Source organism: Agelaius tricolor, unplaced genomic scaffold (genome assembly GCF_023055355.1).
Source record: "Agelaius tricolor isolate 1412-34295 unplaced genomic scaffold, bAgeTri1.0.p SCAF_4, whole genome shotgun sequence".
Lineage (NCBI taxonomy): Eukaryota > Metazoa > Chordata > Aves > Passeriformes > Icteridae > Agelaius > Agelaius tricolor.
Genome location: NW_027269264.1, coordinates 36,017,382 through 36,043,777, shown reverse-complemented (window position 1 = coordinate 36,043,777; position 26,396 = coordinate 36,017,382). Strand labels below are relative to the sequence as shown.

Sequence of the window (26,396 nt, the reverse complement as noted above, 5' to 3'; positions counted from 1 at the left end):
TCTGGAGAGCAACAGAGCAACCAGAGTTAAAGCTGCAGCCAGCAGTGGAGCCACAGCGACAAAGGTCAATTGCATGACCTCAGCTTCACTCTGATTATTTCCACCCTGATGCAGGAGAGGTAGCTCTAAACTCAAAAAAAGAACGTGTATATAAACACATGTATATAAACACACTTGAAAGGAATTTCAAGCCTTTTCTGCTTAATGTAGGAACTTCTCTGATATGAGAACAGAGATACTGTGGGACTTCAGAGTTCTTTTGAGTGGGTTTCATTGTATGTAGCTCTTGCAGCAATGCCACATGCCTGCTCACTGCCATGTAAGCGTGACACAGTGGCAGCTTTGATACATGCTTTCTGGGAAACTACAATACAGTTGAAAATACTTACCAAGAAATTTTTATTTGTACGCACTACTGTCTAGAAGTTCCCTGTTTAACTGTGACCTCCAAGAGCCAGCCTAAGTGTGCTAAGTGTCCAAGTACCAGAGTCCATCAGCATAACATGCCACAGAGTGGCCATGTCCCCTGCAGTCCTGGACTGGGCTTCTCAGGTCCACGGAAAGAAGACAAGGAAACTATTCCAACTTGGCTGGTAGATTATTTTCCAAAGACGGGGTATGGATGATGAGAGGAAGAGGGGCAGCCCTTTCAGCCCTAGTTCAAGTTACCTGAACTGCTGCTGGGACAGAAATACTCTGAAATGATCAGACTCTATGTGAGTGATGAAAGTTTGAGTTATTTTGTATAGTGGATGATCAGGACTAAGCTAAAAGGCTCTTGCCCCAAGAGAACTGAGCCAGCACACTCCCACAAAAGCAAGAGCATTCCTACATGGGAGGAGAGGCATCTTATGACCTTATCCCCCCCTCCCCCCACAGGACCAGCCAGCAAGTACACAAGTGACAGTGATGCCTGATGCCTGAGCTCACTTACTCTCCAGGTGTACTTCACCTTGTATTCAAAGCTCAAGGCATCTTCATACATTATGGCATCACTGTGTTTATTGTGTGTGTACAGCTCTCAGTCGGTTGGTTTTATGTAACATTCCTAATTCTCTGATGACAGCTGTGCCCCTCAGATGGCACATTCTCTGTAGCAGAGTGACTGCTCTGGGAGGAGCAGCTGTGAGGTGTTAGGTCCTGTCTGGCTGGGCTGCAGTGTGCTGCTGGTGTCAGGGGAGGCATTTCACAGCTGTGAATAACTTGTAAAAGAAGGGCAAAGGAAAGAATGCTAAATGGCTTAATGCAACAGCCTTGCTACTGGTTCTTCATTGTCACTTGCTAGTTGTTAGCTAAAATGGCCTAAGAGCAACATTACCATTGCAGCGATATTTCAGGTTGGACCAAATAATGTTTTCCTGAGAGAAGCAGAAAACTCCAAGCCGTCCTCCACGCATCGTGGTGTCTATAGTTACACCAGAGTCTGCCACTAGCTCAGAGCCTTCATAAAATCTTGCCCTTAATGAAAGCAAACAGAAGCTCTATTAGGTCATTTCTAAGGCTGCAACATTCCTGAAAGTAATGTTGTTATCCTTGGAGACTCTATTCTTGGACATGCTATCCCTCCCATCCAGCCCAGGGGGAAGAAAGAGTTAAGGTAGCTCTTGTGTAGAGTGGGAACTGGAGCAATGCTGCATGCTGGCAAGAGCCAGACAAGGGAGGGTTTTTTGAGGGGTTTCTACATTACCTAAAAAAACTTTGGAATGTTTTTTTTTCCTGTAGTCAGTCCAGCTGAGCGCTTTAGCTCTTGAAATTTTCCACAGTCAATAGTGATAGGGGAACCAGACTAGACCAGTTGAAGAAGGCTAGATGGATATTGTCTTGCATAGTTTGAAGTTGGAAGCTGAACTTTTTTTTTTGTAATAGGAAAAGTTTCAAACAAACCACTGGGATCTTAAACTTGTCTGTGAGATTTCTTTAAAAATGTGGATATGATTAACTCCAGGAACTGTTTTGCTGATCTAGCACCTTCTTGTTAGGAAATGCATCAGCAAATTCCCAAACAGCCCTGTGAAAGCTGCCCCCACCAGTTTCCCAGTGTGCTCTGTACTGAGGGCTCGAGCAGGACTACGGTGGAGCCAGCTGGGCTTTAGTTGCAGCACTGCCCACATCAAGTCCTCAGCCTATGGGATACAGGGTAAGTGACCTAGAGGACGATGAGCCTGGAGGGCCCTGTTCTGGATGAGGATACTGCTGATACATTTCTGCATACAAGAAAAGAGCAAACAGTGAAAGGAATGAAAGTCCTGTGACTTTTCATAAAATAAGGAAAAAAGCCCAAATCCTGGTATGTTTCTGATTTTATTTACTCATTTGCTGAGTCAGTTCAAAAGTATCTGTACAATGAATAGAATTTGTAGTGTTGCAGATTTCCATGGGAGAGACTGGCTCAAGTGACTTCCTTGAAGCCTCGGAAGACCTTTGCTAGACACACAGTGGTCTGTGGCATCTGCCCTAACCAGAGCACAGCACGAGGAGACAGAGAGCTGACAGAGGCTCGCTTCAGGCCTGGCTGCCTTTAGTTTTAAAGGGTTCTGTGACACAGACTGTGCTACCTTTCCCAGGTACAGGGAGCATTACTTAGGCTGGCTGGAGAGACTGCAGCCATAGGAGATGTTTGCTCATGCAGCAGCTTCACTCACGTCTTGGTCTAAATGTAAGTTGCACTTGAGATCAATTCGCTACTGCCCTGTGGCTGGGGCACAATAATTGATGGTACAAATGTTCCTAATCCATTTTAGTGTAAAAGTCAATCATGCTCACTGCAATTGCCACTGAAGATGATGGTCTGCACTAGAAAAGTGGAATAATTACACCATCAAGTTACTGCATCTCAACTGCAGGGTGGTGATTTTCCTGAAGAAAAGCTGACTTACCCATATTTCTGTTCTATTTTAGGGTTGAAAGACCTGAGCCCATCATGCCAGGGCAGTTAGTTTTTTGCATTTTAACATCGGCCTTGATGTAGAAATATAATTCCTGCTGATTTCTCTGCTGGATGTTGCAGAAAAAAAATCACCTGAATGGTGATTTTTTAATATTATTAACTATTTTTTCCCAAAAACCCCCAAAATAAGAATATAAAACACGCATTACAAAGCTTTTACAAACTTTCTGAGTAGTGTCAAATCTATCACATGAGGATAATGACTTGTTAGTTAGAATCACAGCTTCTAAGTGGACAACTTCTATTCTGTTATCCTAGAATACATAAATGAACTATCCCAATTCCAACAAAAAAATTCTAATATATCAAAATTAAGAAAATTTGAAATGTATTGCTTTTCAGATCAGTGGCCAGCAGTAGCTTGGAAAACAAGATATTAAAGCCAAAAAGAGCTCATCAGGATAAGGCACAGTTAAAAGAGACAGGTGGTCCATACAAAGAGGTTTAACTTGGAATTGTCTAGGAAAAGAGCTGCAGGCTGAATTCCAGAAGTCTAATTTGTTATTAGGCTTCATCAGTAAAAAGCCCAGACATAATACAAAATCTCATGTTATCATCTGAGTCAGGTGTTGAGAAATTACAGTATCTACTCACCTTATCAATCCTTTCCTCTCTTACCTGATATAACCAATCTGAGGTCTGTGCTGCAAGAACCAGCGATAGGAGACTTTGTCTTTCCACCCTACATTTCGGGGGTCCTTCCACAGCAGCCTGACCTGATCGTTGGTGTCCCCTGTGTGCCAGAGCGAGTTGCGGAGGTGCTCACCTGGACCTGTCTTGGATTTCACAGCCTGCAAAAATACAATTTTCCAACACTGACCACAGAGAAAAGTCACTTTCAGGAGCCAAGTTTTTTTTTTTTTTTTTTAGTGAGGAGCAGGTCTGTAGAAGCATTCTCTCTACTACTAACAGGCCCCTAACCTCTGTTCCACAGCCACAGCCACTGCCTACATGGACAAAGCAACCAGCTGGGTACCTGGACCAAAGGAAAACAAGGCAATCTGACCAGTCAGAATCAGAGCACAATCACTGCAGAGACTAAATGGTCCAGCTGATCAGAAAGGCAAGATTAAGTTCCTTAAAACCCAGTGCTCTTAAAAGGGCTGCGTGACAGCTGCCTGACTTAGCTATTTGGACAACAGTTGCCAACAACAGAGAACAGCAGTCAGGCAGCAGAGCTGATGTGCAGTGCAGTGGCTTGGCTTATGCATGGCATGATGACCTAGCCCGTGGCCAGCACATGGCAGGATGGCACAGCCAGGCTGCAGGGAGCACTGTGTCCTTAGCCAGGAGCCACCACCAGTACCTTTAGCTGAATGCCGGGCTCTGCAACAGCTCGGAAGGGAGTCGCTTGCCAGTACGTCTGTTCTGTCTGTTTCCACATTACCACATAAAAGCTAGAGCTGTCTTGATAACCAAAAATAAAGCCAGCATAGTCGTCATCTGTCACTGTGTTCACGTGAAAAGTGCCCTCAAAGTCAACGCCGTTAAAAGCTGTGTAACCTGAGAGTGCACACAAGTTAAAAACAATTCTGCAGAACACATCTTCATATTCAGCATTTTCTGCTGGAAAACTTGAATCTCAGAAGAGGCTACATACCAACAGCAAGACCAGGATCGCTGTTCATAGTCTGCACAATTTCCATCCCCTGTAAGGGTAAATTCAGGGTGGTTAGCATGTGTGGTAAGCTGGATTGGCTAAGCCTTTTCTGGTCTCCCTCTAGCACCTCCTTCATCCCTCTCTTTTGTTTGCTCACAACATATCTGTGACACTTGTAGCTCTGAACTAAAATCAGTGAGAACTATAATCAAATAGTAATGTTTCAGCTGCTTGCACAGCCTGAGTCGGGAATGATTTGTTAGCTTTTCTAGTGCTGGTATTTTGATACTTTACATACTGGTATTTTGATACTTTCTTTCCCTATCACAGTCTTCTGGAAATCTGAATCTGGCCAAAACTGGGGTGCAGGGGAAGAGGGAAGAGGGTTGTGAGAGGAAGAGCGCGTTTCCTAGGCTTAGCTCATACAGTTGGATCACAGAGTTCAGGATTAAACTGACTGCCAGGACTGTGTTAAAGAAGATGTGTACATCCCAGCTGGCTTGGCAGAGACTTTTGCATTGGGAAAAAAATGCATGTTCCCTGTGACTCATAACACATTAGCCTCCTGAAGGCTAAAATTTGTTAGTGTAAATAAGTTACTGGACTCCATCTAGGAGTACTGGAGTGCTCCGGGGTCCAGCACAGGGACATGGGCCTGTTGGAGCAAGTCCAGAGGGAGCCACAAAGATGATCAGGATGGAGCACCTATCTCCTATGAAGACAGGCTGAGAGAATTGGGGTTTTTCAGCCTGGAAAAGAGAAGGCTTTGGGGTGACTGAATTGTAGCCTTCCAGTACTTGAAGGGAGCCTACCAGAAAGATGGAGAAAGATCTTATTTTACCAAGAGCATGCAGTGACAGGACAAGGATCAATGGATTCAAACTAAGTGCAAGTAGGTTTAGATTAAGTATGAGAGAAAACATTTTTACTCTGAGGGTTGTGAGGCACTGGAACACATTGCCCAGAGATGCTCCAAACCTGTAAGTGTTCAAGGCTGGCTGGAGCTCTCAGAAACCTGGTTAAGTGATGTGTTTCCCTGCTCATGGCAGGTTGGGGTTGGGATGAGATGAGCTCTGAGGTCTCTTCCAACCCAAACCATTCTATCATTCTATGAAATGCTCTGTTATTTAGCACATCAGACTTTTAAATTATGGAAGGATTAATGAAACTTGTTTGTTACAGAAATTCTTTAACAGGGTAACACATGTCTGCCTTCTGGCAGCAGTGAAATCCAGAATAAGCTGGCCAGCATGTAGCTGTTTTAGAGTATTAGGAGCATCAATTTTGATAGCTTGAAGGCTATCAAAAGGAAAATTCCTTTGTTATTACTCCTGAAAATATTCCACTAACCAACACCTTCTACTTTTCATGCCTGCCAGAGGTCCAGCAACTACAGAGCTAATTGTGTTGTGGTTTTCAAATGATCTTTCTCAGACAGGTAATGAAAACCAAGTGTATTTTTACCTGGTTGAGAACCACCCAGTTGGGATCAATCTGTGCATCTCCCTCTGGGTCCAACACCACTGTCTGATAGGCCCTGAAGTCTGTCAAGGTGATCTCTGCATTCTCAGGGCACACATCAATCCGATCAATCACTGTATCCTGGTCAAAATCAGACTCACAGACATCACCAACTCCATCACCTGAATGCATCAGAGAAGCAAAAGGAGATTTGTGGTGCAGCAAGTAGTCACATCTGCCCTAGCCACAGGATTAGGGTGTCCAAGAAGCAGGCAGAGCATCAGCCCTGCTGGCTGTAGTGCCTGAGAGAGTGCCTCTGTTTTGGCTATAGGGCCACATCAGCAGCCTGAGTGCTGCTGTTGTTCCTGGGATGAGTGTATGCATTGGTAATGACAATGTTGCATGCTGGTGCACACATCTGGAGATGAATGCAGTGCCTGAGAATCAAAGTTGCTCCTTAAGGCCCATCTTACCATTATCATCTTCCTGCCCCGGGTTGGGGACCAGCCTGCAGTTGTCAGGGCCCGGGGGCAAGAGATCAGGAATGCCATCATTATCATCATCCTCATCACACTCATCACCCAGCCCGTCCTTATCTGTGTCGAGCTGGGAGCTGTTGATAACAGTAGGGCAGTTGTCTGTGCTGTCCTGGTGCCCATCACCGTCGCTGCAAGCACAGAAACAAAAAAGAAATGGTATGCCAGCATCAGCTCCTGCCTCTGCACAGGGAACAGCACGGACACCTGAGGGGGAAACACACCAGTGGAGCTCTGGAGCTGGAAGCAGACCAATGGGCAACACAACCTGTTGTTGCTCAGGTGGCTGAACTGGAAGGAGAGCAGGAACAAAGAGACTCAGATAAGATAAGATGGCAGGAAAGCAAAGGAGCCAGGAACTAAAAAAGATTCCAAGCCAGGACCTAAAAAAATACTCAGGGAAAATAAAAATAAGCCTTACACGGTGTGGGAAACAGACTGGAGCCCAAGACGCCAATCAACATCCACTCCTGAAGGGCGTGTAAGGCGCATCCAACAAGTGCAGTGTCACCAGTCAAGAGGCACTCAGGAGACAACAGCACGAGCTGGACACCTTGTGTCTCTTGTCTTATGTGGACATGTGCCTTGGTGCTCATGAATGTACAGGTGTAAGTGTGAATGAAGCTTTATGAGAGACTACATGAGCACCTGAAATCAGACTTATTTAAATACAAGCACTGTTCTCACCCTCCTCCACAGCAAGTTTTTTGTGGTGGACTTGTCATCTGGTGGACTTGTCATGTGGTGGACTAACTGCCATGTTAGTGCTTGGACTCAATGGTCTTGAAGGTGTTTTCCAAACTAAATGATTGCATCCTGCAGGGGGGACATACAGTAAGAAACAGAGGAAAAGGTCTGTAGCTCCTTCCAGGCCATGGCTGCATCAGCTGGTTACAGGGAAGGCACAGGGACATAGACTACAGAAGAGGGTTCAAGAAGTTATGGGGTGGCTACATAACTTATCCATCCCAACTGTTAAATGCATCCCTGAAAAAAAAACTGCTTGAAGTATGGTGTGTTTTGTACGCACACCAAAACCAAACTGCTTTCTAGCAATTAGCAGGCATGCTTTCCCTCAGTAGCTTCTTATTAGCACAGGTGGAGCAGAAATTACCTGCAGCCAAATTAAAATCATGCTATGGTTTATAGGTAGGAATATTCCCAAATGCCTCTCCCTGCTTAAGAAATGTGCTTTAGTTTTAGGTCAGAGTAATCAATGTTTGCACAATATTGAGATAAAATGCAATAAGCACCATACATGTGTCTGCAAGGTTAAGCATGTTTCACACAGGAAATGCTTCACACACATTAGTGAAGTTTATGGGGGTGGTAAAGTCCTTTTTTAAAACACGAAAAAGAACAAAGACATATCAACTTAAGAGTAAAATGCTGATGGCCTTGGCAGCTACTGGCCCAAGATTGGGAATGATCCCTGCACAGGGATCCCTGCAGGTCCCTTCACAGAGAGCAGCACCCACCAATGGCCCTGGGGTGAAACCCTGCAGCTGTCTGTGGCTGATGAAACGCTGTGACAGCACAGGATTTATCATTTTCCTTGCCTCTTGCTGTAAGTGAGGTGCACATGGGAGAACCTGCCATCCCTTAAGGTGGTTATGCTGCTTCCAGAGAAGTGATGCAATTTTTCATGGGATGTGCTCCTGTGAATGCCCAAGGCATATGAAAGCCATAGACAGAGGATCCTTGCCAGTCTTGCTGTGCTAAAGCAAAGGGGCTGCTCTGCGAGTGTTTTACACTTGATAACAGAATTTTGTTTCTGCAACACTAGGTTCTTAAGGAAATACATAGAGCCCTTAACTGTGAAATTTCTGCTAAGGAAGCAGAGAAATAAAAGAGGAATGAAAAATAAAGCAAAAAAGGAGAGACGTTTTCTTACTAAGAAGCTCTGAGCAGTGCTCTGGGTTTTACAGCCAGAAAACTGCTTGAACATCACCCACAGGAACTCAGAGAAAGCCTGTGAATGGCTATAAGGGTGATGGCTGTCTAAGGGTACTACCACAGACAAGTGAACAAACAAGGCTAATAAATCCTAACACTGTTCTTGAAATAACATCCCTCGGAATTAAATCCAGGCTAGCCTGAGGGATTACAGCTCTCCAGGAATCAGCAGCATGCTTCAGCTCAGGACTAGCCTCCCTCACAGCATACCTGTCCTGATTGGTATCACAGGAATCTCCAACCAGGTCATTGTCGATGTCTGACTGCAAAAGGGAACAGAGAAAATGCCAGTATCAGCTGTCAAAAGCATCTATTTGCACAATTAAATCAAAACACAACCAAATCAAATACAATTAAAATAAATGCATGAAAAGACATGCATTTTCTTTCTTGCATCATCCATCATGCATTTTCTCTCTTGCATCATCCAGAATATATTTTCTCTCTTGCATCATCCATCTAACCAAAAATTCAGTTTTATTAAAGAAAAAAAACAATGAATAAACACAGTTAAACTTAATTGAAGAGCTCAAGCAAGATTCCTCTGCTACTGAGAAGAAGTAATTCTCATTTCTAGCCAAGGTTTATATCTTAACCATCTTTAAAAATCTACTATGTTTCTCTATAGTTTCCAACATTTTTCATTAGTCACAGGCAGTGAAATCAGAATTCCTACACATGAAAAGTTACAATGACTTCTCACCTAAGAGCACTAGAAGAAAGTTTTGATAAATAAGGACACCAGGATTTTTGTCCTGATTAAAGAAATATCAAGGGTAACTAAATCACAACCCTGTGTGGAGTCTGGCACTGAGCACTGTGAGCCTGGAGGACATTTCAGAGCATGAGAGTAGAAGATACATGCTGGACAGAGGTCCTAACAACATCCCAAACAGTGAGAGTACAACTGGTGGCTCCCTCTTTTCATCAGGAGAGTCAGCAGGTCTGTAAAACTCTCCTGAATACCTAAATATATACTATATATTATATTATCCAGGAAATACACTTTATTATTAAAATACAAACACTATGGTTGCATGGGTTGCTTCATTCTCTTGCACCTTTTTAGGCCTCAGCAGTCCCTGTCCCTAAACAATAATAGTTTTTCCTTCTGTCTGCTAACCTGGTTTGGGTTGCTGATTGTAGGGCAGCTGTCACAAGCATCACCAACACCATCATTATCTGTGTCCACCTGGTCTTCATTGGGGATCCTCTGACAATTATCCAAGAGGTTCTTAACACCTAGAGTAAAGTGGATTGTGTGTTAAAGACAATTTCCATATTTGCCCACACTGGACAATATAAACATTAAAACAGTAAAGATACTATTCCTTTTGAGCAACGACTTAATCAAATGCAATTTAAAAAAAATATATAATTCCTGCAATGAAATTATAAGTCTGCACATAAGTTAATCTTCCTTATGTGTGCATCACTCATTTAATAGTAGTTAGGAACATCTCACTAAAGCACAGCTGTCCACCCCATCACACCCTTTAATTACACACAATTAATTCTTATCCTGTTCCTGTATCACAACTTGCAGGACGGGACATTCCACTTTTTAAATTATATTAATTATATTTTATATTATATTTAAATTAAATTAAATTATATTTGAAGAGGTGTGAGTTTTTCACTTCTTTCAAGCCTCCTGCAGCAATGAAAATACTATGTTATGCAGCTCTGGGTACCAGTGACTGGCAGGAGCTGGATGCCCTGGAACATGTGTACTTTTAATGAAATGCTGAATGATCAACAACCTTAACTTCTACATGAAACATGGCTTGGCTTCTCTGTTACAGTGTACAGTGCTTCCAATGCAGGCTAAGATATGTATTAACTAAATTAAAAGGATTAAAGCCAAAAGTTTCATGAAGAAAGACTGTGTTACAGCTGGTGACATGAAATCTCCTAATGTGCAGAACACTCTGGGAAAATCTGAATGATATCAGAGAAGCCGAAAGTAAAAAATCACCAACCATCTCCATCCATGTCATCATCACATGCATCTCCTTTCCCATCACCATCTGTGTCCCTCTGGTCATTATTCAGGACATTACGGCAGTTGTCACAAGCATCTCCGAAGATATCTTGGTCACTGTTTCTCTGGTTAACATTAGGAACCAAGACACAGTTATCCTGCAAGAGACACAGAATAAGACATCAGTCCAGCCATGAATCTTTAATTTCTACTTCAGTTGATTAATAAAAGAACTCTTGTATTTATTTCTATTTCAAAAAAAAAAAAAAAATTGTGAGCAGTTTTGACATTTTATGTCAATATTACCTCTGGATCAGATTTCACTTGCTCCCTCAAAGCTCTGCTTTGAACCACACTATGGGAACCCTAATGACAAACACCCAGCTCCATAATGCTTTACTCATAACTTGATTTCTGATTCACATTTTGCATGGGTACATGGTGAGGATCCTGAGTTTTGGTACCCGAGTTTTCTCACGCGGTCCTTCTCAAAAGCTGCAGTTCAGAGACTCTGACAAGCTTTGCAGATGCTCTAGTGAAAGGCCATTGCCCCCTTCTGGTACAGACTAGCTGGAAAATGGGGAAAGAACTTCTTAATGCAAAAAGGCATCAGTTTTTGTTTGGTTTTGGTGGGTTTGTTTCAAGCAAGCTGCTATTAACTTTTAAAGTCCACCAGGAGGTATATGGAGAAAACTTTATTTCAAAGTGGTATAAAATTTCTACACCTATCCAGCACAATCATGACCTCATCCCCATTGCCCATAGAGAAGAACAATAGAAACAATATAAGAGTTACTTTATTATGAAGGTGCTGAACCTGCAAATAGACTTACGGTCATAGGAGGATTTAACTTTTTCATTTTAAAACATTAATAAAACTAGTTGATTTAAGCTAGCAGAATTTAGCATGGAACTCTGTGGCAAAACAGCCTGAGAAAGACCCTCTGTGACTGCTAGTCTGTCCCAGACCCTCTATGACTGCTAGTGTGCCCTAGCTCCAGGTGGACATTTGTATTCTGGATAACACATTCTTGTTGGCTTGGGAGCACATTAAGCAGTATCAGTCAATGATCTCAATATAGAATAAAGTTGGCTTGTAAGAATACAGGGTGAAAACAAAACAGCTTTTCCAATCTGATGTATCCTCTATTATATTCTGCTGCGTGCACCCACATGGAAACCTCTTCTGCTTTGCGGACGCGATCCAAAGCTTTTCAAGTTATTGGCAAGACACACATTCATTTATGTGAGTTTTGTATCCCTGATGAAATGTGTTGTCAGGTCAACCTGCTCTTTAAATAGAAAGATGTTAATGCAAGAATGTTCCTGAAATCGTGTTGTGGGAGAGTGTGGCAGAAGGACACAAGCTCTATACAAAAAGCTCTAGAATTAAATGACAAAAGGTAGTAACAGAGGATACAAATGTGGGATTTAAGGCTGTGTGGTTTAAATCTTATAAGAATGAGCATTATATAAAAGAATTTAAGGGGCCACTGACAGTGACAGGTATGTAACAATCTCTGGCAAACAGTAGTGAGTCAGATTTCAGAATCACTTCCCATTGCAGCAGTGGGAAATCCTTCTGTTGGCACAGACCCCTGCATCCTGATCTATACACAGCACCTGCTCATTGGGAATGCTGTCTCCATCTGCATCGTCATCACAGGCATCTCCAATCCCATCACCATCAGCATCTTCTTGTCCAGAGTTTGGGACAAATCTGCAATTGTCCTAGACAGAAAAGGAGACAATTCTGATGTTCTACAGGTAAACTGGATGCCTTCCTAATTTGAATTTTTTCTACTTTTAATTATTAAAAATTAATCACCAAATTAAATAGAATTCAATCATCTGAATAAAAGATGAATACATTGAGTCATATTTCTTACAGTCTTCCTCTTTATCCTTTCATGCTCTGAATTATTACAGAATTAAGAAAGCATTTCTTACCTTTCTGCAGTTTTCAGCAGAGCATGAGAGTTCTTCATTAGGGTAGCCATCAATGTCAACATCTTTTCCACAAATATAACCATCACCAGCCCAGCCAATGCCACACTATCAATAAAACATCATAGTAGTATTATCAAAAGGTTAATGAGAAACTGTAGAAATATTCAAGAAGGAAAACTCACACCAGTCTTGAAAACAGCAGTATATCGAAGTCATGGCCAGATACTGAAGTACTATGAGATACAGAAACCTTTGAAACAAAGGTTTTATTTCCACATTGAGAGATGCTACAATGTATCCAGACATAGCTAGAAAGAGCTACAACTTGATGTTAACTGGAATGCGTGCCTGTCACACCTAATGTTTTCAGTGGGAGCTGTAGATTTCTTACTGACACTGGCCAGGAACTAATTCTGGCTCCTCGCTGGTGGGTTGAGTAAAAGAGAAGAGCAACTAGGTAGAGTATGCACCTAGCATCTGGGCATGGGACACATGGTTAGATGGGATGACTGTTTTGTTCATTATCTCAAGAACACATCTGCAACTAGAGGAAGTTTTAAGAGAAAACTCTATTGGCGATTACCAAGTTTGCATCTGCAAAACAAATGCATCTGCACACAACTTTCTCCTGGCCAATTTTAAATTATTACTGTTTCAAACCAACACATCATTTGTGTCGGAGATGTATGCTAAGAATTGCATGTCAAAATCTGACCTTCCCTTAAAACCAGACTTGCCTACTACAAGTATCTAGGCATCTTCCCATTACAGCATGGACTTAAAATATCCTATTATTTATCTTTGAAACAGATGTACTTAAAAATGAGACCAAAGCAAGTGCCAGCAAAAGCATGCTCTGTACCCAAATTTAGGACACAGGATTAGTCTCTTGCTTTACGCTGCAAGATGGAAAAACTAAGTAATACACTTCAGTATACTCTTACAGTGAAGTTCATAAGCTACTTGTGCTCCTCTGCCCCCTTAGCTGGTCAGCCTCGTACAGCCTCCCTGTGCCTGGAATCTGTCATCTCACTTTAAAAAACATCATCTCTACCAGCCAGCAAATACAGACACGTTGGCTATGCAGAGAAGATCCTTACTCGCAGCTATGTAGCTGAGCACCGGGAGAGGAATTTGCCCTTGTGATGTCTTCTCTAGATGACACTTGACAGTCATTTCTGAGGGGACTACAGAAAGTCTACAAAAGTGATTCCTAAAGATCTAATTACACAGGCACAGTGAATATGATACATTAATATGGCTGCTTTACAGACATGTGGCAAGAACAAAACAATTGCAAGCCAGTTTTCACAGCTGGTCTTGGCCAGTGTGCCATAATTAGTAAAACATCCAACTGTATAAAATGACCACAAAGCCGTTCTCATTTCCAGCCTAAAAATGGTTGGATTTCACGGTAAAAATGCATGAATTAATGAACTCACAATACATGTCACCTCTCCTCTCCTCTCCTCAATACAACGGGCATGGATGCTGCATGGATTGAGGGCTCGATTCCTACAGCTCCGTTCAGCCTGGCATCCCCTGGTTTGGTCCCCTGTATATCCTGGTTTGCACTGGCCACAGTGGTAAGACCCCTGTAAGAACAAGAAGTCATTAGCCAGCCTTTTAATTGTACTTTTTTCCTTTTTAAAGCAAGCACAAGAGCAAGATTCAAGTCATACTGTTTATGCTGTGCAAGTGAAGTGTAGTTTTTCATCCATTGAGGCCTCTTGTGAACAAACTTAATTTTCTACAGGAAAATGATATTTCAGTCCCAGAGTGCAAGTTGGAAAACATTCTCAACTCTTGCCTGTTTAGATCAGTGTTTTGTTAAGCCAGAGAGAAGTCATGTAGCAGCAAAAGCTTCTTCATGATGCCTTGTCCTTGCCAGCATCACCCTGTGCTGCTTCCAAGTGGCTGAAAATTTGTGCAAAACTTGAAGCGTCAGCTGATTAATCATCAGGGCTGGATGATCTTATTTCACTGTAAAGCACACCTATCAGTCTATCAACTGGGCCCAAATTTTAATCAAAGAGTGATAAGAAAGTTCATCATGTCTTTGTCCTGTTTATTTTTAAGCTAAAATGTTTTTAAGCCAATTTGATCCAAATCTTCTTCTTCAGAAAATAATTCTGTATCTGAAGACGTAGCCATCCTCATTTACACTGCAATAAGAACATCCATGTAAGTTTTTGCTATGGTTTACCATGACACATGTATATGTATTTCATATGTATTACTCTCTTGTGTTAACAGACACAAAGGAGCTAAGCCAAGGAATCTCACTATGTGCTGACTTAATCCCCATATAAGATATAAGCAGATAAATGCAGATAAGGTGAGATCTTCTTTAGGTATCCAAACCATTCCTGTCTCACATTCCTATAGACCTGTAACTTAAGACATAGAAGTTAATTGAGCACAATCTTTTTATCTTGTAGAGAATTACTATTTTTTGACATGTGAAGGGACAGAAATGGGTGGATCTCAGACAAACATGTGCGTCCAACCATTGGTGAAACTGAGCTGCTTCATACAACTTCACTCTTCATGCACAAAGTCCGTTGGAAGAACTGGCAGGACTGTCGTAGTCCACCATTACAGAGAATCTACTTACTGCTCAGATGGGCATTATTTTTTATCCCCGTTCCTAATTTTGTTACAAATTTAACTCTGTTCTGTCTGCATACTTTCAGGATGAAGATGAAAATAAACAGATGACTGAAGAGTAAAATAATCCTTGGATGATGCAAATGGTATGGCTTATTTAAAACACACCAGCCTGTGCACTTTATCCTAGTGGACGCCAGGGTAGTATATTCTGGAGTCTGCTGAATTTGCTTTGTATATTCTGTCCTATATCAAGCTCTGGTATGCATTAAAATAGCCTCTTAGGTGGCATTTCCAGACCAGACTGTTTCTGAAGGGATACAGGATTAGGAACCCCAGACTGCTCTGTTCGGACAGATGGCAGGACACTTGGTGCCTGCCCTCTGCAGACAGGGCCCCATGGCTTCCCCAAGAAGCTCCATGTCTAGTCATGCAGCAAGATACAAAATGTGACAGTAAATGTTCTAGATATTAAAAAAAGATACAAACACACTGAACAGTGGAAGCAGCCCTAAGAAAACAAGCTTATTCTCAAGGAAAAATAACACTGAACACAAATGGCAGCCTCAACAATGCCTTGCTGCAGAAAGGACCACCCCTACACCTGAAGGATACTTTTAACCTTTCTCCTGCTATGAAGAAACCCTGTGGCATATCCAGGACAACCAGGGAATCAGGCCAAGCCAGCACAGATTTATGGAAGTTGGGTCCTGCTTGTTCTCTAACAGGGTGACCTGCTCAGTGGATGAGCCTCTGACACCATTTCCCACAGCAATCCCCCAGGGCAGCAGCTGATGGTTTGGGCAGGTGTACTATTCATGAGGTGAAAAATGTCTGGATGGCCAGGCCCAGAGAGTGGTGGTGAGCAGAGTTACATCCAGCTGTTCAGTCCAGTTTTCAGTCCAGTTCAGTGCTCATCCAGGTGTTTAGTCACCACTGCTGTTCCACAAGGCAGCTCCGCAGGCTGGGGCAGAGTGGCTGGAAAGCTGCCCACGGGAAAAGGACCTGGGGGTGCTGGTGACAGCAGCTGAACATGAGCCAGGCTGTGCCCAGGTGGCCAAGAAGGCCAATGGCATCCTGGCCTGGATCAGCAATGCTGTGGCCAGCAGGGCCAGGGCAGGGATTGGCCCCCTGTACTGGGCACTGGGGAGGCCACACCTAGAGGGCTGTGTTTAGTTTTGGGCTCTTCACTACAAGAAAGACACTGAGGTGCTGGAATGAGTCCAGAGAAGGGCAATGGAGCTGGTGAAGGGTCTGGAGGACAAGTCCTCTGAGGAGAGGCTGAGGGAGCTGCAGGTATTTAGCCTGAGAAAAGGAGCCTCGGGGGGACCTTACCACTCTACAAGTACCAGAAAGGACTCTAGAAATGGGTCAGTAGTGTTCAGGTTTTTTCTCCCAGGTAAGAAGTGATAGGACAAGAAGAATAATGGCCTCAGATCTTCAGGCCCTCTCAGGTCAGCGGAGATTAAGATTGAATAGTAGCAAGAATTTGTTTGCACAAAGAATTATTGAAACAGGTTGCCCAGCAAAGTGGTGGACTCACTATTCTTGAAAGTGTTCAAAATAGGTGCGGATGTAACACTTGTAGTGGCGGGATTATCAGTGCTGTGTTACGAGTTGGACTTGGCCTTAAGGGTCTTTTCTATCATAAATAATTATATGATCATGTAATTATATGTCCAGCTTGCTTCATATCATTAAAGTGGTCGTATGCCCTTCTTATTGGATCCTAACATCTTTCAAACCATTTTTACTTCTCCTATACTTGCTCTCCTGGGTTGAATATATATGGGCATTAACCTTGTACCAATTGCAGCTCTCTTTGTTTCCATTTATTTAGAGGGATAGCTGTTATTCTACACATAACTCCTATAAAGAGAGCACCCAGGGGAACAGCTTGTTGCCACAGTTCTCAGGAGGCAGGAGATAAGGGAAGCAAAGGTTTAATCTTTCAGAGGAGGTTTTTTGCAACAACATACCCACAACACACATCACTGGATGGTATGGAGGGAAGAGCTCCTGCTCTTCAGGGAAAGTGATAAGGATACAATTTAGATGAATGTGTTCATGACAAATCAAATATTGATTTTTTTATTATTAGCTTGGAAAAGAGAAAAGGCTTCTTTGATTTATAAGAAAAAAAAATGCATTATTAATTCATCTTTCATCAGACCCATAAATCCAATCCTAGCCTCATGGTATTTTAAAGCAATTGATTTTTTTAAAGGCAAAAATGAAAAGACACTTACCAAAGTGTTTATGCAATGGGAATTCGGAACACAGAGTCCATGTCCTCCATTCTGACATTCATCAATATCTAAGCAGACCTAGCAAAAAGCCAAATCCAGAAATAATAAAATTAAGTAAATTTATTGACATCAAAGACTGAAGAAATAACACCAAAGTTTAAGACTAAAAAAGAGATGTAGCCTCTGCTGAAAGTGCTCTCAGAATGCCACAGACATTATCCATAGGCTAACTTTCTAAACCCTAAAGAAGTAGAAAATTTCAACTTTAGAATGTACTCTGGTTCATGCAGAAGAGTTGACACAAAAACTGTGTTCCCATTCTAGGGTGCTTACAGAAATACAAAAAAATATTACAGTAAAATAGGCCTTTTTAATAATTTTCTTTCTAGTTCAAAGCCAGTTTACAGAACCCCCTGAAGCTGATCAGAGATACTTACAAAGATTAGGACATTTTTTCTTGTCTCTATGCCAGTCAAGAGTATTAGATTGTTAATACTCCCATTACAGCTATGCAAACACAATTCAGATTCTCTAACTGAAACACTCTGAGCTCTGCCTAACAGCATAAGGCAATTGTGGAACAACTGAAAAATAAATACCATTCAATACAGATGCACTTCTAATATAAAACCAGCACCTTGCAATGGAGGTTGTCATGGAGGTGCTACCACTCACCTGCTTATTGCTCTTGGCATAGCTGAGTCCTATCCCTTGCACAGTTTGTCCCGTGTATCCTGGAGGACAGGTCTCACACCGGAAACCTGGAGCAGTGTTCACACATCGCACACCAGGGAAGCAAGGGTTGTAACGACACTGCAAAGAAAAAATGAACCAAGCACATATTCGTGCTTCAGTAACATCCAAACTCTGACTGCAAGTACAGACCTCTCACCAAAGGCAATGCTACAGTCAACACCTGTATGTCCTCTGTTCAGAGAGGGCTTAGAGAGGAAACTGTCTCTGCAGGTATCTCTGAACTCAGTAAGTCTTCAGCTATCTCTGTAATTTAAATATCATTTGCAACCTTCTATTACAGCCTATAGTTGATGTTCTAACCTTTAACTGGGAAGATTCAGATCCCTTGGAGGCTGAAGACCACAATATTAGGAAAGCCACATAACTCCAAGCCTCCAAACACCCCTTCTAATGTGTTTTGTACACACAGAAGTGGCAGCAGCATTTTCCTTCATTTATATTTGGACAAATCTCATAGCCAAGGAAGGAATCCAAACATAAGCCAGATAAGCAGGAATGTGTCAGTGGCATCCACATATTTCTAGACTGGAGGCCCACAGACAATCCTTGGAACTTATCCCAAAATATCACATGTTCACAAAATCACCCTTGGCCTGAAGGCACCATTCATTTCATTGCTTTATGCAGTTTTTCAAAACAGCTGTGACCGATTTCGCTGGTCTTGTGGGTGCCAATGTGGGAAACAGATCCCACACTGCTGCCTTTCCAACATCAACAACTAGCTGCTAGGTAATGTTTATGAAAGTACCAAAACCATCAACATGCCATCCTGCTGCACAGGGCTCAAAGACAACAATGAATAAGTAACATGACAAAGGAATACTAAAAAGTTTTAAAAAATGCCTTTTTTTACTCCTTCCATCACTAACAGAAAAACTTATGCAAAATGGAGGGCAAGCAAACCAGACAATACACATCTACAAGAGACCTGCAACTTGTAACCAAACACGCACACACACACGGAAGCAAGAAAAGACATGTTTAATATCGAACTATGTTTGACAGACAGATTTGTTAATAGTACATCAGTCAGTAATATGAGGAAAATGGCAAACCGAGGACAGACATTTTGTGCCTCCTTATTCTGTTGTGGATTCTTTGTTGTAGGCAGCAGAGGGCACCCAAATTACACAGCACAGAGAGCAGAGCTGCAGCTCCCAAGATAATGGGCACCAGAATACCAAAGTAATGTTTTCAAAATGGTAATGAATTAGGGAGGGTACTACACAGAAATTGACACCGACAGGGAAGATGATGGCAGCTCTTAGGGATCTTCCATATTTGTCTTTGCCAGAATTTGTACACTTTCTTTTTAAATGCCTATTATCAGGAAGTACAGAAATAGCTCGTTCATAAAAGGCTTTAAATAAATTTATAAAAACAAAACAAAACCAACCAACCAAACAAAAAAACTTTCCTGTGTATCAGGAAAACTTTCCTGCATATCAGGGAAATTTTCCTGCATATCAGCTAACTCAGGAAAACAGTACCATGACACATCCCTCTCATTAGACAATTCAAAATGATTGCTATTTATTGCTTCTTTATTTCTCCCTGTGCAACTCAGTAAAAATCCAGCTGATTAAGTAGATATTTTCTGGTGAACAAAACTGCTCTTGACAAGGTGGCATTTTAATGGCAGTGTCCAAATAAAGATCTCATAATAAGCAAGACTTTATGATACAATTTTGACAAAAATTCCTTGCTGTTTCTAATGTGAAAGCAGGTCATCTGTCATGTGGAATGGTGGCAGGAAGATGAAGCTACATGAATCTCCAGTGATTAGAGCCTGACTACTAACAGACAACCACTATAATATCAAGCCATCATAAACCAGTCTCTGTTTCTTTTTCCACCACTGCTGTAATGGGTAGAGTTGCTCCTGAAAATGGCAGGGAGGAGATTATTGCCATGCTTTGCCTTAGTCTGAAAATAGCTCAGGAGGCAAAACCCATCCATACTGGCAGGCTCCACCTAGGCTGGCTTGAGCCTCACACCATGGCTGTCTGTAGCATGAAATATGTACCACAGCTGTCTTGGATCCATCACTTGCATTCACATTTCAGAGCTTCACCTCCATTTTCTGTGCCTTCTGTTGCAGCAGACACAGTTCATGCCATGTAAGGCAAAACAAGAGACATTGCCAATGCCTCAGGAAACTGCCACCCTTAACTCACTTTCTCTCCCCAGCGCTTTTTGCAGACAGGTGTAAGGTACATCAAATCCTCTCCTGGTGGTCTACAGGAGGAAGTAAATCAAAAGAGCAGTCAAAGCACATTTCCTGTTGGCTAGGAAGGAGAAATAGGGAATTGCTTTTGCTGTTTTACATTATTAAACAGGTACTCTGGTAGAACCGTGTTATCCACAGTTATGACTAATTCTGCTGGTTCCTTGGTCTACTACATCCAGGTACTTCTTCACAGAAAAGACTAAAGAGTAATGGTGAAAATCATCCCACAGAAAAAATGCAGTGAACCTGTAAGTGGTTTTGTTGTTTCTGTTCTGAGTAAGTGTCACATTCCAATTAACACAGGTTTTCTTTAATTGTTTAAGATAATGTAGATTTATTAATTCAGTCCTCAATACAAACAAGCTCTGAATTTCTAACATATAGCACAAGAAAAAAGAAGATTTGAATAAACATGATCAGATTTCAACAAATACAAAGAAGCAAAAGGAACAATGACAATGATTGTTTATCTTCTTTCACAGACTTCTAAGGTAAGGATGCAAACATGACTCCAGTCTGGGTTGAAGAGAAGAATTTGGTCTCCAAGGCTGCTTCAGGAGCACAAAAATTTAAAGAAACAAAGCCCATATTAAAAAAAAAAAAGTGCTTCCACAGCCTATAACAGAAGCTATAGCATCTTCTTGTGAAACACACCTGACAATGTCAAAAGTGTGTTTTGGCTGGGTTTAGATTCTGGGTTTTTTTCCAAACATTACACTTCTTTAAGTGACTTCTCAACTCACCAGAGTGGTTCAAGTTTTCACACACATAACCTCCATAAAGTTGAAGAAACAGCAAAACAGGGATATAAAATCAAATCAGAATGAATTAATATTCACTGTGCAAGCAGTCAGTAAATGCTGAAGACAGAAAGTATTAGCAACCCATTGATATGTATGAAACAGTTGCTTTTTAGCTTTTTTTTTGCAACATTCAGTGAAAGTAGCTATTTTACCTCATCAATATCTGAGCATGTAACTCCATTTCCTGTGAGTCCTTCAGGGCAGGGCCCACACTGAAATCCCTCTGCTGTCTCCATGCACCTCACTCCCCTGAAGCAGGAATTAACTTCACATTTCGGTTTAGTGCGCCTAGGAAGCTGAGTTGGAAAACTCACAGTGCCTAAACCTTTAATGCAGAGAGAATAACAGTTTCAGTGGTTGAAAGAAATGCTCATCATGGCTCTCAGCTGGCAAGCATTCTGAAGAAATTCCCAAGACAATTCATGGCCCTGCACTGTGCTGCTGCTGCTGCCACCAGCTGTGCTGTGGCTGAAAGGCTCCATCCTAGGAATAGCTCAGGAACTTACTGTGTTCCCAGCAAAGGGAAATTGAGGCTATTCTTCTAGGTTCACGTGCTTCTCCTGGCTACATATGGGAGTCTTCCTTCTAGGTCTGTCCTAAAACAGACCTGCTGCTGGCCAAGGCAGGAAACTCAGAAAGCAAAGGATCTTCCTCAGACTCATAATGCCAGCCAGAGCAGAATATGACTTCTCCCTTGTCCTTCTACTAAGATTGTGCATGAGATAGCTGGGAGACAGTGTCCTCCTCCACTGGAACATGTGGCACAGCTTTGTGTCAGAGTGAGAACTGACAGTACAGCCTGAGTGGCACTGCTTGGTTTAGTGGCATTTTATCGCCCAATAGGTGATTGTTGGGTCTGTGGAAGCTTTTCCTCTAATGAAAATCTATTTTAAATTTGTGTCCAAATACAAATACACCCACAATTTTGGACACAGTATTTTTTAAAAAGTACTTTTTAGAAACCACATAAAGCTAATGTGATCAATACTAGTTTTAAAACAACTCTAGTATCTTCTAGATTATCAGCAATAACAGGAATACTCACCACATGCTTGGCACTCAGCTATGGTATTTCTCAGAAAAGTTGTTTCTTTGACCTTGAGAATTTAGAAAATCAGTGTTATTTAGGTACAGATAGTTCCAGTTTGCACCTGGCTGAGAGAGGAGTATTAGTCCCCAAACCATGCAACATGACACTCAAACCATGCAACACAGGTAATTGGTTTTAAATGAGATGCTCTTTGTACTCCATAAAATTAAGGATATGGATAATGGATGTACTTAGGTTCAGCCTTCAATGTCCAAAGGTCCTTATTTGACCAAAGGAATGTGCCACCAGCAATTTCAGTTCTGTCACCCACCAGCAAGTGAAACAAATGCAATTTCACTCCATGCAACAGACTCACAATATCTAATAGTGGGCTAGGATGTCTACTCTACTCCCTCACCAGCCACTAAATTTTCTGGATCTGAATAAGCAAGCCCCATACACTCCCACATTCAATGATTCTCCCTTGCAAGCAGAGGGTATCAGGACCTATATGGCTATTTCTTCTTGATTGTGTCATGCCTTCAGGGCAATAACTCTACACAGGAGTTTACTGCTTACCCTGCGCTGAAGTCTGTGCTGATTCTATCAAAGGAGCAAAACTGGGATATTTCACACCAAAGCCTCTAAACATTACCTGTTGTCTAAGAAGGTCTTTCACATCTCCCAGTAGTTGGTTCATCTGCATCATTTGACCCATCAGCTGCCTATTAAAATCACCTGCAGGGAAACAGCAATGAAAAAGATCACACAGCATAACTTTTCTTCATTTGTCATGGTAATTTCTGAGATATAAGATAGAAATGCCATGAAGAGCCATAGAGGGCAGACACTACTGTTATGCAAACCCTATAGAAATCATCACGGCAAACACAGTATTTACCTCAAATTTTATTGTCTGATTTTCATTAACTCAAGGCTTTTCTGGACTGAATTCCTCATATACCACAGAAATGGGCAAAGCAGAAAGCTCTCCACAGAGAGAAAAATAAGATCACAATTCTTCTACCATTACTTCAGTGTTAAGGCTCTCCTGGGCAACTAAGGCCACCAGTGCTAGTGGTTCCTCCCAAGGCCTGAGACCAGCAGCCCTGAGTAAAAACCTCAGGATTTCAGAACTGGATATTTGTGATAACCTATTTGGGGCAGGAGGGCAAGGTGAGGCCATGAAGCATGTGTGCATGCAATGGGAAGACACCCTGCATAAATGTATTCCCTGTCATAGAATCAGAGTCATAGAATCATCAGTGTTGGAAGAGACCTTTAAGATCACGCAGTCTAACCATCCACCCAACACTACCGCTGTGACCCCTAAACCACTAAACCATCAGCTTAGCACCAGATACAGCCAGCATCTGAACACCTCCAGGTAATTCCACCACCTCCCCGGGCAACTTATTCCAATGCCTGACCACCCTAATAATGAAAAAATATTTCTAATATCTAAGCTGAATCTCCCCTGCCTCAGTTTAAGGCCATTTCCTGATGTCCTCCTACTACAGGCATGGCAGAAGAGACCAGCACCCACCTGGCTATAACCTCCTCCAGGTGGTTGTAGAAAGCAATGAAGTCCCCCTGAGCCTCCTCTTATTGAGACTGAACAAACCCAGCTGCCTCGGCTGTTCCTCATATGACACATTTTCTGGTCCTTTCACCAGTCCTGTTGCCCTTCACTGGACACACTCCAGCACCTCAATCTCATATTTAAAGTGAGGAGCCCAAAAGTGAACACAGGATTTGAGGCACAGCCTCACCAATTCTGAGTACAGGGGGTTGATAACTTCCCTAGTCCTGATGGCATAGCACAGTTGTAACCACTACTGATTCATACATATTTTTCAAAGTGAAGTTACCCAGCTTTCTGAGCAAGCTCACTGTGAAGCTCTGAGAACACATCAACAGTGCCTGCTCTGACAAAACAGTGTTTTTAGTAACTGCAACAGTCACTTGGCTTTTCTTCTCAAAGGCAGCTCATCACACTGCACAAGTTTCATGGCTGCATTTGCTTCAGACAGGTGCAGAATTTGTATGGACTCACAAAACATCTACTCAACACAGTGTGAACTCACACCAGAAGTCAGTCTTCAACACAAAGTAACCAATTAAAGACCTCTAAAACAAGATCAAAAGTTACATCTGTAATGAGCTATAGGGAAGGACCAGATCAAACCCAAGATCTTCACAGGAGATTTTAATATCTTAAATGAAACACTGGCTTCGAGACAGTGACAGAGAAGAAGCAGAAAGTGTGTTTAGCGCAGTAGCTTGTAGTTGCTTCTCTTTGCAGCTTACTTATGAATTTGTACCTCTCAAGAAGAAGATATTTGTTTACTTCTCTAAGTCTGTATCTAAAAACAAACTTCACAAATATATGCTCTTCCACAGTCTAGGCAGGCAGGATATTTTGATATTATGCCTGATAGCTTCAGGGAGGTTTATTCATATGTTATTTTTGTGAGTACTGAAAGCTTATATGAAAAATGCATCTCTTAATGTTTACCTCATTGTTTTGTACTTCAAAGCATGTCTAACTGTTTCCAAACATTCTAATGGGAACCATCCAAATCCTCACATACTGGGTTTTCTTCACTTTGTATTTTCTTATTCAAACACTGAACAAGTTTGAAGTCAGGAATCACCTGTTCCAGAGCCTGCTTCTGTTCTAGTCCTAACCTTGCCATATTTTTATTTGGGTGACAACAGCAGGACATAATATCATGGGTATTTCAGAATCCCATAGTGGAACCTGGCACAGGCTGTCAGGCCAGATGCTGGGGTCTGTTTTTATTTTATTTTTAAAACAAAGGCTAATTCAGGCATTATTGGTTGAAACCTGCAAAAAATTCTCAAGACTTCAGATGGTGTCTTTTGGCTAGCATCTAAATCAAAACCAGACCTATTCCGTAGTTAAGTTTTGCAGACTGCTGAACATTAAGGTGGACTAAACGGGTTAAACTGCCATGAGCTACATGCCCTGTGTGCAAATTTAGACAGAGCAGAAACAGCTGAATACACCTGGTTTTGGTTTTTTTCTTCCATTAAAAGTAATTCCAACAGCAGGCCCCACTTGCAGCAGAATAACCAATGTTTAGGGATAAGTACTCAGAGAGGCTTTTAAGGAAACTGTCAGTCCACAATATAGTGGATCCAGGAGAAAGCAGGTAAGCAAAAGGTACCAGCATGAATCTATACAGTTATCTAGCCCTTCCACGTAGCCTCTTTCATCCATACCCCTAATATCTTATAAGGCAGCTCCCCAGTTCAGCTACTCCATAGCTCTATATTCTTGAATCATCAACAGTATGATTAACAGAGTAGCTTTCACAGTAATAACTAAGTTCAGAGACTGCTCTGAAGTATTACTGACCAACTGGGAACTGAAGTCCCCATCTTTCTCTTGCCAAGATGTTGCAGTACAGATCCAGCTTCGTTCCACAGCCAACTGGCCCAGATGTGCACAAACAATAGCCACCGTAAAACACCTCATAGCTATTGCTTCTACCTCTCTTAGGAACAACAGCTCTCTGGCTCAAGCAACACATTTGCTCCTGTCTGTGTCATTCAAATCCTGAATTGTCATTCTAAGAGAATGACACCCATAGAATCATGGAACAGCCTGAGTTGGGAGGGACTTATCAGGATTATCAGGTCAAATCCTGGCCCCACGTGGGACAATGCCAAGAATCACACCGTGTGTGTGAGAACATTGTCCAACTTCTTGAACTCTGGAAGATTGTGGTTCCTTGACCAGAGAGTGAACCAGGACTATAGCATAGATGATGACTAACAATAAGAAATGTTTCTGAACAGCCTATAATCTTTCACCAAAGAAGCTGTACGTACAAGTTTTATGTGGAATTAAGAAGAGGCAGGTTCCAAGTATACAGAAGGAAATATTCCTCAGATATGTGATATTTCTTGACCATGCATTTAAAATTGACTGGACAGATTCATGTACAAAAACATATATTGAATACAAAGCACAAAGACATCACCACTGAGTCAAGAGCTCTGAATACCATGAACTGGAGAACAGTGAAGCATTCAGAGAAAGCCACACTCTCCCTACCATTAGCCTCTTGCCCGTGGGTCTATATTGACATACTGTCTCTAACAGCAACTTGTTTAAATAACCTTTGGTCCAGTGCAATATAGCTTTTTTATTTTTAATACTTTGTCAGGTTCAGGTACTCTACATTGTTAGGGTTAGGGTTAGGGTTAGTGTTAGAACCTCCTAAGATCCCTTGGGACTAGAATGATCTTGTG

The 26,396-nt window shown here is 41.9% G+C and overlaps 1 protein-coding gene across 2 annotated transcripts in view; it reads right to left on the bottom strand.

Annotated features, from left to right (window-relative positions):
- THBS4 (thrombospondin 4) overlaps positions 1-26,396 on the bottom strand; it is a 38,892-nt gene that overhangs the window by 766 nt on the left and 11,730 nt on the right. For both annotated transcript variants that reach the window (XM_071425269.1, XM_071425268.1), the window contains 17 exons: positions 22,768-22,850; positions 22,128-22,179; positions 21,235-21,407; positions 17,969-18,106; positions 17,294-17,371; positions 13,877-14,029; positions 12,435-12,539; positions 12,108-12,215; positions 10,483-10,642; positions 9,624-9,742; positions 8,711-8,763; positions 6,482-6,675; positions 6,012-6,190; positions 4,548-4,596; positions 4,254-4,450; positions 3,566-3,738; positions 1,319-1,458 (listed from right to left, as the gene is read on the bottom strand). In XM_071425269.1, the coding sequence (XP_071281370.1) occupies positions 1,319-1,458; positions 3,566-3,738; positions 4,254-4,450; positions 4,548-4,596; positions 6,012-6,190; positions 6,482-6,675; positions 8,711-8,763; positions 9,624-9,742; positions 10,483-10,642; positions 12,108-12,215; positions 12,435-12,539; positions 13,877-14,029; positions 17,294-17,371; positions 17,969-18,106; positions 21,235-21,407; positions 22,128-22,179; positions 22,768-22,850 (2,154 nt within the window). The remainder of the gene's footprint in view (positions 1-1,318; positions 1,459-3,565; positions 3,739-4,253; positions 4,451-4,547; positions 4,597-6,011; positions 6,191-6,481; positions 6,676-8,710; positions 8,764-9,623; positions 9,743-10,482; positions 10,643-12,107; positions 12,216-12,434; positions 12,540-13,876; positions 14,030-17,293; positions 17,372-17,968; positions 18,107-21,234; positions 21,408-22,127; positions 22,180-22,767; positions 22,851-26,396) is intronic.